General features: G+C 37.5%; 1 protein-coding gene across 1 annotated transcript; it reads left to right on the plus strand.

Annotated features, from left to right (window-relative positions):
• The first annotated feature begins 584 nt into the window (after positions 1-584).
• On the plus strand, positions 585-6,248 carry LOC149131853 (uncharacterized). Its single transcript, XM_089337550.1, has one exon. The coding sequence runs from the start codon at positions 969-971 to the stop codon at positions 3,219-3,221; it is 2,253 nt and encodes a 750-aa protein (XP_089193676.1). The 5' UTR covers positions 585-968; the 3' UTR covers positions 3,222-6,248.
• Positions 6,249-13,910: the final 7,662 nt, after the last annotated feature.

Raw genomic sequence — 13,910 nt, forward strand, 5'->3', positions numbered from 1 at the left:
AAGAGCCAGTTCCTCTTTGTCTTCACAAAAATCTAAAAGATTGTTCCCGAAAATTGTTGTCATGGTAACCAGAACATCGAATAATAAATGAATAAATAAGCGAGTAGTTTTTTTTTATATATTTCTCTAGATGACGAACTAACCTTGTAATTTGATTTTAAACACACGCACACGCGCGCACACCTCCACACACATGTATAGATATATAACTATACTAATGCATACGTGTATACACGCACGCAATAACCGTAAACGTATGCTTCTATGTATGTGTGTGTGTGTGTAAGTGTTTGTGTGCGCGCGTGTGTGGCACGCGTGTGCACTTGTACGTATGTGTTTATGAATGTATATGTACGTGCGTATATGTGTGTATTTATAGATGCACAGAGATATGTTTGCATATATATATATATATATATATATATATATATATATATATATATATATGTATGTGTGTGTGTGTGTATAAGTAAAAATTTACTGTTCTCCGTATATGTGTACACAGATATAGACACACACACAATAACATATATGACGTAATTTATTCTGTTATAGAATATTTTCTGGAAGTCTGAGAACGCTAGAGAAACCAGTTGTTCTAAATAGATTTCATTCTAAATATGTTTTGTTGTTCCAACCTGACATCATCGACCTACGGTTGACAGTAACGGAAAGTTAATCATTTGAAAATCAAACTGAAAAATCTTCTAGAAAGAAGATTTTGAGAAAACACGAATTTGAAAACTTACCGGATATATAATGTTTTTTTTAAATATTTTGTATATGCTGAGATTATAAATACATCGTTGATATTAAATTTTGGACAAGAACAGAGCCATTGTAATTTGATAAAAAAATAGTCAAGAGATTTACATCAAAGTATTTCCAGGAATAATTCAAGCAAACAACCTTCGAATTCTGAGGGAAAATTTGCGTCTGAAAAATAATAAAAAAATAAATAAATAAAAATGAATAATCACAGACATAAAGCAAGAAATCAAAACTCTTATGAGAAATCTGTAACTTTTGAAGATATTAAAAAATTGATGAAGATTCTCAATCAGAAACTTAATGTCGCTATAAAAGAGGAAGTTACTTTCTCGACAGGGGATCATAGCAATGCTATGGTTGAAGATGTGATGGAAACACCGGTTCACGGCCAATATAAAAGTGTTACAAAGTCTAAAATGTCTGCTGATGCCCCGGAATTTATCCCAAGATCTCAGCAACTGATTCAGTTGAAATCTATCTTTAATCATTTTCCTTTTGAAAATAACAACAGCGAAGAGACTTTGATGGTTCCGTCGAGTACAATAGGAAACGAGGGAGCCGTGCAAATGAACGAAGCTAGTAAAAGCACCAACAAAATTAGCATTTGTTTTCCACCTCCTCCCGTTGAACAAGAAGAAATTAAAAATGCTGCGAAAGATGTTTCTCAAGTAACAACTTGTGCTGTGAAGTTAGAGACTGAAGATGAGAGGAAAATAGATGAAGCTAAAGAAGAGGTTACTTCTAGTAATGAAGAAATACTGAATGCTGTACCAGGGACGAACCAAACGAATTTGAAACATATCAATCGGAATTTTTCAGCTATTGATAAAGGAAATTATGATGATAATGAAGAGAGCACTAATTATGAATGTGTGAAGGAGATGCTGGGAGAAACTAAACGCTACATAGAAACTGAAGTAGATAAAGATCAAATGGAAAATTGTGAGGAAGCAGACGACAACAGGGATACAAGTGTGCTGTGTCTTTCACCAGTGAATGATGAAGGAAAAGAGGAATCTGTCAGCAATATCGATACTACAAATAATGCTGATGACAGTGTGATTGAAGAAATATCCAGCGATGATCAATCAAAGTCAAAAGATGAAATATCTGTCTCACAGGAGAAACCAGAAGATGTGGAAGCTAATACAATACCGAACGTGGAAGAAAGTGAAACCAAAGATAAGGATGAAGATGAGATAAATAGTACAGATTGTGAAACTGTGCAAGGTGGGGATATTAGCAGTCGATTGAGGGCCGAAATGTTGGCCTTAATTAATAAAGGAAGAAAGTCGGACGACGATGAGGATGAAAATAATGTCGCGAATGATGAAGAAATTAACTCGAGTAACAGCAGTAAAGTTGCTGAATATAAAACCAGTCCAGAAGCAAAAGAAGATTTAGTGGATTCAAATGAACATTCAGCCGAAGAATGCTGCAAAGATCAGAGCTTGTTTACAAATAAAAACGAAAACATGTCTGCGAAGAAAGAAGAAGCTTTAGAAAGTACAAAGGACAAAAACGAACGCGGTACTCTGAGTAACTGTAATGAAATTAATATTGTTGGTGTTAATAAGAGAGAAAAACATTTTAATGATGTTAATGAGACAAGTTCTAATACCGATACCATTTCTACTATTGATGACGAGAATGATACCGATCACACGGAACAAAGCAGCGTTGAATTATCAACGGAACCTTTTAATAAATCTCAGAACTCGGAATCGTATGACATGGACTCTACAGTTCCGCTTTGTCACAATACAACACCAAAATACGTTCCGCTACAGAGTGGAAACATATCTGTTTGTCTTTTCACTGGGAAAGAAAACAGTAATAACAACACATATGAAACTTTACAATCGAACCAAAGGATGTTTAGAACTGGAGAATATTCAAGCGAAAAGAAAGGCCAGCTAAATGACTATATTAGTAAAATGAAGGAACTGAAGACCAGCCAAGAAGAATTCAGGAAGAAATGGAATTCCAATTTAAGTAAAAGAGAACATGCCTATTATACTTACTTAAAATGTACTGAGAAAGCTAAAATCTATCGGGCGTGGGCTGCAAACGTCCCTACAATTCTACCAACGAAATTATGGAATACGAAAAAACAAAACAGCTTGAAATGGCAAAGCATTTCAGATGACATCAGTCTGTTGTGTTTGAAGTCTGAAGTGGTTCTTTCAAAGATGAAAGCTGATAAACACAAGGATAAATACGAGGAAATTGACCGAAAAATGATATCCAGCATTCAAGAGGAGAACAACAGCAAAAGCGAACAGAATGTGCTGGAAAATGCATGGAAGAAAGCAACAAACACTGAAGAACAGATGGCGCGTGAAATGTGGAGTTACAGGCGGAAATGGTTAGAAAACTATGCCAAGTTTTACCAAAAGCCAGAAATAATTGATAAAATGAGTAGCATGGCTGGTAAAAGACTGAGATGAATTGTTAAAAATGGTAATTCCCTTCAATATGCTTCTCATTTAACAATTTTCATTGGGTTTTTCTATTTAAATATTATTAACTATGTTGTTAATTACTTTTCATTGAATGTCACAGCACAAGAACAGTTTCTTGGGTTTGTAAGAAATTTATATTATTATTATTATCATTATTATTATTGTCATTCAGTAGTTTTATTTTTATAACGTGCTTTCACTTCACTACCGAGCGCAGCTCTGTGTACCTTGGATATGTGCTGTAGTTTGTTGTGATGCTCTCATGGTTACTATATTTAAAGTGTTTTACGTAGGATGTGTGCGGTGCTTGGTAGTGCTATTTTCTGTATGCTATATATTTTTGTTAGTCCTGGTGTTTCTGTTATGTATTTGTCTGATTATTATTATTATTATTATTATTATTATTATTGTTAAATTAACTTACGGGAAAAAAACAACACTAATGAAAATTGAGAAAAAATTTTAAAAAGATATATATTGAAATAAAATTTATAAGGAATTTTTAAAGTAACAATTAAAAATAAAGATGTACTTGGAAAGTTTAAAAAAAAAAGAAGATATTAATTTTATTCTAGCGATGTACTTCTTTCTCTTCTTCTTCTTTCCTGTCCAATATCGCTGTGTGGTGAAACGTTAGCTATGGAGTGTTATTGTATATTGTGTTGCGACCACAGTACACGGGAGGGAATCTGGCGATAGCCAATCATTATTAGAAATATTATAATTGGAATGTCGCCGGTGACGACAAAACTTAGGAAAATAAAACTGATTTCAAATTTTGGCACAAAGCCAGCAATTTCGGAGGAGGGGATGAGTTGAATGCATCGACCCACCAGTGCTCAACTGGTACTTATTTTATCGACCCAGAAAGGATGAAAGGCAAAGTCGACCTTGGCGGAATTCGAACTCAGAATGTAAAGACGACTTAGCAAATGATGAATGTGGAGACGGAGAAAATGGTCGGTGGGATACATTCTGAATTTTTCATTTTTTTAAATCCTTTATTTGTTTTAGTCATTGGATTGCCGCCATGTTAGAGCATCGCCTTGAGGGGCTTTAGTTAGACAGGTCGACTCGACCACAGAATTTTATTTTTTGTCAAGTCTTATTTTATCGTTCTGTTTTGCCGAACCGCTAATTGGCGAGAAATAAGGCTTTGCTTACAACACCTTGCTCATTCACCTAAGTACTATCTAGGCCCTCGATGTTGCTTAAGTTCGGTGGAGAATCGGTGTTTTCAACGTTATATAGTTGTAAGCAAGATTATTATTAAATAACAATTATGGTTTAATATAACTAAAATATATATTGTTGTTTTTCGCACTCCGTCGCTTACGATGTCAAGGGTTCCAGTTGATCCGATCAACGGAACAGCCTGCTCGTGAAATTAACGTACAAGTGGCTGAGCGCTCCACGGACACGTGTACCCGTAACGTAGTTCTCAGAGATATTCAGCGTGACACAGTGTGACAAGGCTGACCCTTTGAATTACAGGCACAACAGAAACAGGAAGTAAGAGTGAGAGAAAGTTGTGGTGAAAGAGTACAGCAGGGTTCGCCACCATCCCCTGCCGGAGCCTCGTGGAGCTTTAGGTGTTTTCGCTCAATAAACACTCACAACGCCCGGTCTGGGAATCGAAACCGCGATCCTATGACCGCGAGTCCGCTGTCCTAACCACTGGGCCATTGCGTCTCCACAGTTATGGTTTAATATAACTAAAACACAAAGGAATTCGAAAACCTCTCAAACTTAACACAATTGTTTAACTATTATTTCCAATGTTAGTAAATTACTTCTAAATTATTTATACATTGTACTAACAATTTAGATTGCTTTCTGCTATGATAATAAGAGCTTGATTCTAAGGCGGTGAGGGGGAAGCATCGTTAGCATGCCAGGCGGTATTTCGTCTATCGTTACGTTCTGAGTTCAAATCCCGCCGAGGTCGACTTCACATTTCATCCTTTCGGGGTCGATAAAATAAGTACCAGTTGTGCACTGGGGGTCGATGTAATCAGCTTAGCGTCTCATTCCCCGAAATTTCTGGCCTTGTACCAAAATTTGAAAACATGATTAATTATAGTCGCATTCATGGAACAAGGGCCAAGGTTAGGTGTATAGCATCTAGAATAATGTCAAGCACTCACACCCTCTACAAGGGCCGTTTTAGCAATATTATTGGGTCCCCGCGTAAGTCAATGCACAGGGTCCAATTCTATTTATTTGTTGATAGTAAGCCACAACATACATAGATTTGAACTGCGCTCTGTAAACACGTGAGGTCCCCAGGTAACTAACTGCCCAGCGTGCACGTACCTTAAAACGACACTAACCTCTACCCAGGGTCAATCAAAGGTACCGGCTCATTGGGTGGTCGTCCGGGGTGTCACTCCATGTATCTGGGATATTACAAAATACAATACAAAGAAAAGAAACATCGCCATTTCAACATGGCTGTTTCGTTGAAACCGACGTTGAAGTGGCGATAAAATTACTTCTCAGTTTTATCACTGCTTCCATTCTGTTTTTCTAATTTGCTAACTTGTTTAATACAAAGAAAGATAAATTCTATAATTTCTTTAGCAATTCCGTCAGTGGAAAATGATATCGTAAAAAAAAGATGTAGGAAATGGTTTAAAAAAAAACAGCAACAACAACAACACACATTTTTAGATCTAAAGTAGAGCAAGAATTATTTTAGGAAAATATATATTCTCCAGGATTTGTTCTTTTGGGTGAATTCTTTTCGCTACAAGAGATCGTCACTTTTAGAACTTTCCATATAGCCATCTTCTTCTACCCAGTGTTCTTAACAAAACTGTTGAAATCATGGTCAACAATGTAGATACTCTCTCTCTCTATCTCTCTCTCTATATATGTACCTTTGTCGCTTCCCCCTCCCTCTTTATTTCTCTCTCACAGTTATATTAATGAAAGGTTTTTTAAAAATCTAATATTTTGTAACAACTGTTCTCTTTCATCTTTGTATCGTAATAAAGATTTTATGCACAAGTTATGCAGTTTTTGTTTTTTTTTGTAATTATTTACATAAAAAGAATTATACTTGTAAAGGCGCCGAATTTCTATTTTTTTTCCCCGGGACGCCTTCAGCCTTAGGCTCGGTCGGGCTTTTACTAGTCGTGCAATGCGTCCAATGGGACTTTCCACCTTATTTTGTAGAGGCCGAGGAGTTGGCAGTGAAGGCGCATGGTTCAGTGGTTAGATCATCGAGCTTACGACCGTGAGGTTGTGAGTTCGAATCCCGGACCGGGCTGCGTGTTGTGCTCTTGAGCAAAACACTTCATTTCACGTTGCCCCAGTTCACTCAGCTGTAGAAATGAGTTACTCTTTACTCTTTTATTTGTTTCAGTCATTTGACTGTGGCCATGCTGGAGCATCGCCTTTTAGTCGATCAAATCGGCCCCAGGACTTATTCTTTGTAAGCCTAGTACTTATTTTATCGACCTCTCTTGCCGAACCGCTAAGTTACGGGGACGTAAACACACCAGCATCGGTTGTCAAGCGATGTTTGGGGAGACAAACACAGACACACCAACACACACACACACACACACATATATATATATATACGACGGGCTTCTTTCAGTTTCCGTCCACCAAATTCACTCACAAGGCTTTGGTCGGCCCGAGGCTATAGTAGAACCATGTGGTTGGTAAGTAAGCTACTTACCACACAGCCACTCCTACTCCTATATATTATTATTATTATTATTATTATTATTATTATTATTATTATTTCTCTTGTTTGAAAACCACAAAAATATGTCTTCCGAGACGGATGTTAACTTGCTACAACATACAGAAAGTACTTGTCGAGATTGTGACTGGAATATCCAGCAGAATATGTCGGCAGTGTAAATATCTCGTTTACGTGACTAGATTCATTGGCAAATCAATGAAAAAAAAAAAAGAAAAAGAAAAAGAAAAAAAATATGTGAGAAAGAAAAATAAAATAAAAAATATTAAAAAAACCCACCACGAAACAAAAAAACAAACGCCAAGCGGCAAGGTCATTCGAGACACGTTTATATTTTCAGCTTAGATTGTTGGCTCTTTGCAAAAATTTCTCTCACCCGCAAATTTACTGTAAAGAAGACTGAATAACTTAGAGCTGGAAAGACGAAGTGAATTCATTTAAATAATATTGTATGTGTTTAGTAGTAATTTATAGATAAATAAAGAAAGAAGATAAAGAGAAAAGAAGCAATAATGAACTATTAATCCGGTTAGTGGTATTTCTTTAAGCAATATTAAATTGAGAAAATAGTAAATCACGTCCGAAGTAAAGCTGTAGACTATGCACAGTCACATTCCTTATAGAGCCATATTATTGTTGTCTTATATTTTCTTATATTTAATGTTATTCCTTTTATATTTTTGTCTGTGTTTTTTTTGCCTCAATGAATGTAAACAATAAATAACGATAAATATAGATAACGATGAACATAAATATCTTACGATAATCATAAATAGATAACAAATTGTCGTATGCATGGTGAACAGCGAGGTTCAAGATAGCGTGAATCGCATATTTATTTTTGATGCGTTCTGGTAGATTCGGACGTGAGTATGCTGATCGCTGCTGTGTTCTTCAGGACTTGAGGATGTTACGAACATATATTCGTCGTAAAGGAGAAGCTGTCACGCTGGTGACGAAAGCCTTTACGTTCTGAGTTCAAATTCCGCCGAGGTCGACCTTGCCTATAATCCCTCGGAGATCGATGGAATAAGTACCAGTTGAACACTGGGTTTTATGTAATCGACTATTCCTCCTTCCCCAAATTTCAGGCTTTGTGCATACAGTAGAAGGGATTATTGCCCTACCAGAAACTTGAATTTTGTGATATTGCATTATGTATGTAAACCTTTAGGGACGTTAGTATTAATTCCTAAATGTCAACCCGAAAGCGATCCAGTGGATACATCATAAGGAACATCCGTTTCCTCGGCTTAGTGTTGAGTCTTTTATTGATTCCACCATCAATACTTGTTGAGTTGCAGCCGTGTCTTTCTTTAGAACGACTGAACCAGTGAACTAGTTCGAGTGTCTATCAGGTCCACAGGGCAGCAGGATTCTCTCAGTCGAGTACCGAGTTAACATAGAAACTAGAAAATTAGGACACAACATCTCTTCAAACAAACAAGAAAAAAATCAGAAACAGACGTCCTTATGAAATACTAAAAGAAAAAGAAAAAAATGAAACAAGAATATAAAAAAACTAAAATAGTAAAATGTAGGATATGAAAACCAGCTGGCGTATTTGTTGTTGCAAAAATCGTAAAGAATGAAACGAAAAATGTTTGCTTCAATTAATGTCATTTTATAAAGGTCAACATTTTTGACAAGGAAAAGATTTTTTCCTTTTGAATTGAACACAAATATTTGACAACAAGTTAGCGACAGTTCATATCTTCATTATTAATTCATTTAATTAATTTCTGTCACTCGGCTAATTATAAATATCTTTTCTATAATTTGTGTTTTTATTTTTATTTTCATTTAATTGTTGTGTCTACTTACAATATAACTGTCATTATTCATGCCAGACACGAGTAGATCAGTCAATTGGTTTCAATTTAGCTCATGCAGGATAAAATTCTGGGCCACATGTAATAATAATAATAATAATAATAATAATAATAATCCATGGATGGAATTTATAAATATATTTTAATGCATCGCTACGCGCGTTTCTACATATTACATGTTTCTTAGCATCATAGTCCGTATTACAGGGATGATTACAGCACAATCCGTAGTATCCATGGGCATCAGCTGGATCATAGTTCAAGCGTTCATTCCATCTGGCAATATATCATGATTGCAAGTTGGTATTATTCGGCTGTATCCGACATAATAATAATAATAATAATAATAATAATAATATATATATATATATATATATATATATATATATATATATATATATATATATATATATATATATATATATATCTGCTTTCTTTTACTTGTTTTAGTCACTTAACTCCGGCCATGCTGGGGCACCGCTTTGAATAGTTTTTAGTACGTTTATGAAAGTCTAGCACTTATTCTATCGGTCTGTTTTGCCGAATCACGAGGTTACATGGCCGTAAACACACAGCACCGGTTGTCAAGTGTGGCGGGGGACAAACACCGATGCAAAGACACACACACACACAGACATACACACATATATGTAAGAGAAAGAGATTATTCCTTTATACTCAACAGGCTTTTTTCAGTTTCCGTCTACCAAATCCACGCACAAGGCTTTGGTCGGCCCAACGCTATAGTAGAAGCCCAACGTGCCACGTAGTGGGACTGAATCTAGACCTACGTGGCTGGGAAGCAAACTTTTTACCACACGGCCACACCTGTATATGAAGACGCGTGGCCTGTTGGTTCAGGCTAGCACTCCCGATCGCAAGATCGTGGTTTCGGTTCCCAGACGCGAAATTCTTTTTCCCATGAGAGTTCTGGACTTCAGTAATGAACTCATTTGCATACAGCCACTCAGAGCAGTGCATTCAGCCGTAATTTCAACAACAGCTCGGCGTTCCAATTCAGGTGGGCGGGGGGTGACGTGATTTTGGTCAGCGATAAATGTCAGTGAAACCGGTAGACCGACCAAAAGGGTCCACGGTCTCTTGACAGTACGGAATTACACAAACGTGTACACACATATGAGTGTTTGCGTGCCTGCGTTTGTGAGTGTATGTGTGTGTGATAGTATTTGCCAAGGAGTGATGTTGTTGTTGTTGTTGTTTGCTATGCAACCACACTTCAGCCTTACTCAAAACAAACCAATGATCATAATCTAATCTAATCGTGACTATCCCATCGTATTTTGTTCTTCAGGCTGTGTATCTCAGTCTGCATTATTTAATGTATTCCTTTTTTCGTTAAGCCCTCAAAATGAGATATGAGGAAGAACTGTGTGCTATTTCTGGTAGAAAATTCTTATTGTCTTAGTGTTTCTACTTCATTGCCTGAAACTTTTTGCAGCAATCGCTCGACATTGAGCTCTTAAGAGTTTCAGCTTAGCGATTCTTTCCTAAATCTTTAGACATAATGTAGATATGTTAAATTTCTCGGATTAGATTTCCTGCGAAGTCAATGAACCTTCTCGTTCTGGAAAGCTCCAATTTCAAGTATGATTTATAGATATAGGCTATTTTATCTCCATTATTCAAACTAAATATATGGCATTCAACGTAACAATAACATTTTGGCTTGAGGAAATTCACATTTGGATTTTAGTTGATAATTCTGAAATGCCTGCCAAAGGATTAATGATTCGTTTTGCACCATGAAGATTATCTTGCATTTATGGCGAACATACGAAATTCTTGCTGACTCCGACCACATAAAAACAGTAAATTGTTTCTGCGGACGATACAACTCAGTACTGTAATAATCCTTTCTACACTAGGCACAAGGCATGAAATTTGGGTGGAAGGGGCCCTGTCGATTAGATCGACCCCAGTACGCAACTGGTACTTAATTTACCGACCCCCGAAAGGATGAAAGGCAAAGTTGACCTCGGCGGAATTTGAACTCTGAGCGTAAAGACAGACGAAATACCGCTAAGCATTTCGCCCGACGCGCTAACGATTCTTTTCTACTCAAGGCACAAGGCCCGAAATTTTTGGGGAGGGAGCCAGTCGATTAGATCGACCCCAGAGCATAACTGGTACTCAATTTATCGACTCCGAAAGGATGACAGGCAAAGTCGACCTCGGCGGAATTTGAACTCAGAACGTAAAGACAGACGAAATACCGCTAAGCATTTCGCCCGGTGTGCTAATGATTCTTATTTCTTTACTGCCCACAAGGGGCTACACACATAACCTGGGACAGTATGGTTGGGAAGCAAACGTCTTACGACACAGCCACGCCCTGCGCCTATGATGAAGAAGTGGTGGTAAGCTCGTCGATTTTTAAATACTGTATGCCTAGTATTAACATGATCTGGTATTAACATTAAACCCAGGTATACAAATCGTTATACGGTGATACCTCGCTGTACGAGTTTAATTCGTTCCATGACCGAGCTCTTCTTACGATTTACTCGTTTTACAAATCAATTTTTCCCATTGAAATTAACTAAAATATTATTAATCCGTTCCAACCCCGCAAAACCACTCAATAATAATTTTTTATGAGTTTTAAAACAGAAAAGGTGAAGTTACAAGTAAAACGACAGTTACAAAAAACATATATGTTAATTGGCTTTATTAACTGAGGCGCAATGGCCCAGTGGTTAGGGCAGAGGACTCGCGGTTTCGATTCCCAGACCGGGCGTTGTGAGTGTTTATTGAGCGAAAACACCTAAAGCTCCACGAGGCTCCGGCAGGGGATGGTGGCGAACCCTGCTGTACTCTTTCACCACAACTTTTCTCTCACTTTTACTTCCTGATTCTGTTGTGCCTGTATTTTAAAGGGTCATCCTAGTCACACTATGTCACGCTGAATATCCCCGAGAACTACGTTAAGGGTACACGTGTCTGTGGAGTGCTCAGCCACTTGCACGTTAATTTCACGAGCAGGCTGTTCCGTTGATCGGATCAACTGGAACTCTCGACGTCGTAAGCGACGGAGTGTCAACAGCAAACAAACCTTTAAGATGGGACGATTTGTCTGCTCGTACTGCGGATTTCCGCTCGTACTTAAAGACAAAAATTCGCACGAATCTCTGCTCGTTGGGCAACTTACTCGTACAGTGGTGCACTCGTACTGCGAGGTTCTACTGTATCTTCTTCTCCTAGGAAGACCAGGTGGGATTTGAGAGAGATTTGACTGCTATTTCTAACATGTCTACCAACCGCATAGTGGCTCTCCGCTTCAACTCGTATCGCCTTTTGGTAAGTCGGGATGCGAGAGTTTCCTTGTCGTCCGGGAATTGGTAAGTTAATCTCTGAGAACGAAACAGAGCTGATTGTTATTCATCATTAAATCTCTGCCTTGAATAACTTTGTGCGCGCGCGCGCGCGCGTGTGTGTGTGTGTATATGCATGTATGTGTGCACGTGAATATATATCTATCAATATGCGTAAGTGTATGTGTGTATGTGTGTATGTGCGAGAGTAGGCGCACGCGCGCATGTGTGTGTATGTTCGTGTGTGTGGGTGTGCGGACGTGTGTATGTAGGTGGATGTATGTACATGTGTATATGTGAATATGCGTATGCACTCCTGCGTATGGTGTGTGTGTGTGTGCGTGTGCGTATATGCGTGTGTGCGAGAAGATGCGTGCATGTATCTATGAGGGCGTGTATGTATGTGTGTATATATATATATATATATATATATACATATATGTGTGTGTGTGTGTGTGTGTGTGTGCGAGAAGATGTGTGCATGTGTCTATGTACGCGTGTATGTATGTGTGTGTGTGTGTATATATATATATATATATATATCTGTGTGTGCGTGTGCGTGTGTGTGAGGGCGCAAGCTCTTTCTGTGCGTGTGTACGTGTGTCTGCTGTGCGCGCTCGCGCACGCCCATGTGTGCGTGTGCGCGTGAACGCTTGCTTGCGCAATACTGTCTCTGAGGTGTCTTATTGTGCATATTTCCTATTTTTCTCTTGTTTAGAAAGCGTCAGCCATTATCATTGTCTCCTGTGAGCTATTCTGTGTTCAGGTAGAAAGAAATATTCCTGTTTACAGCACACTTGTACGTCTATAGTTGTACACGCTTGGCAATCTCGAAACGACAGTAACATATGTATGTTATCGTATTATAATATGCCACAACCGTGCTACATCTATGTTTCTTCTGCTTCTTTCTCCTCTCCTTCCTCTTCTTCTTCTCTCTGCTAAAATGACATTAATATTGCTAAGAAATATAATAAACATTCGCTAGTTCTTCCAATATTTAACCAAGTGATATTGGAAGTAGAATGTAAATTGCCAGTTAATATTCGTAAAAGCCACAAGATGTGTCGTGTTGCAATTATTGATAAATATTATTCGCTGTAAGAATTCCGAGTAAAATTAATTAATTCCTCCATTATGCCTGCGAGTCATTATTGTAAGGGAATATTAGCTTTTCTTTACCAGTCGAATGCTTGTTGAATATTTTATTGAGTTATGAGGACGACAATCGAATGTATATGAGTTTCAGTTGGGTGTTTAAAACACGCAAGCTAGCGAGGAAACCGAATCACGATGCAGTTCTGTACATTGTATCTATGTATTTAAAGTACAGATTCCACTAATTCAATAACTACTGGATGTTTCGAATTTGGTGATCACGCTAGATACAAAATAACACAACCATAATTGGTATTTTAAAAATATCACAACTAACTGAAAGAAGTATGGCTTCCATTACGTAAATTATGTGAATATAAATATAGAAAACAAAATAATCACGAACGCATTGAATATATCAGAGAAACGAATTGTTATTGGTGTGGTTGTTGTTGTTGTTGTCAGTCATTATATATAACTGAGGATGGCTGAATCGATATGTAGACAGCAGATCGCTTCTGACCTCAGTATAAAGTTGTGTTTGCCGTAGTCGAATACATGTTTTATATATATATATATATATATATGCGTAAATATAGCAGTGTGGTTCTAAACTACATGGTTTTGGGCAAGTGACTTCAATTATAACCATGGGTTGCCGAAAGCCTTGTGAATGGATTTGGTTGATGGAAAC

This window comes from Octopus bimaculoides, chromosome 19 (genome assembly GCF_046866305.1).
Source record: "Octopus bimaculoides isolate indiv1 chromosome 19, ASM4686630v1, whole genome shotgun sequence".
NCBI lineage: Eukaryota > Metazoa > Mollusca > Cephalopoda > Octopoda > Octopodidae > Octopus > Octopus bimaculoides.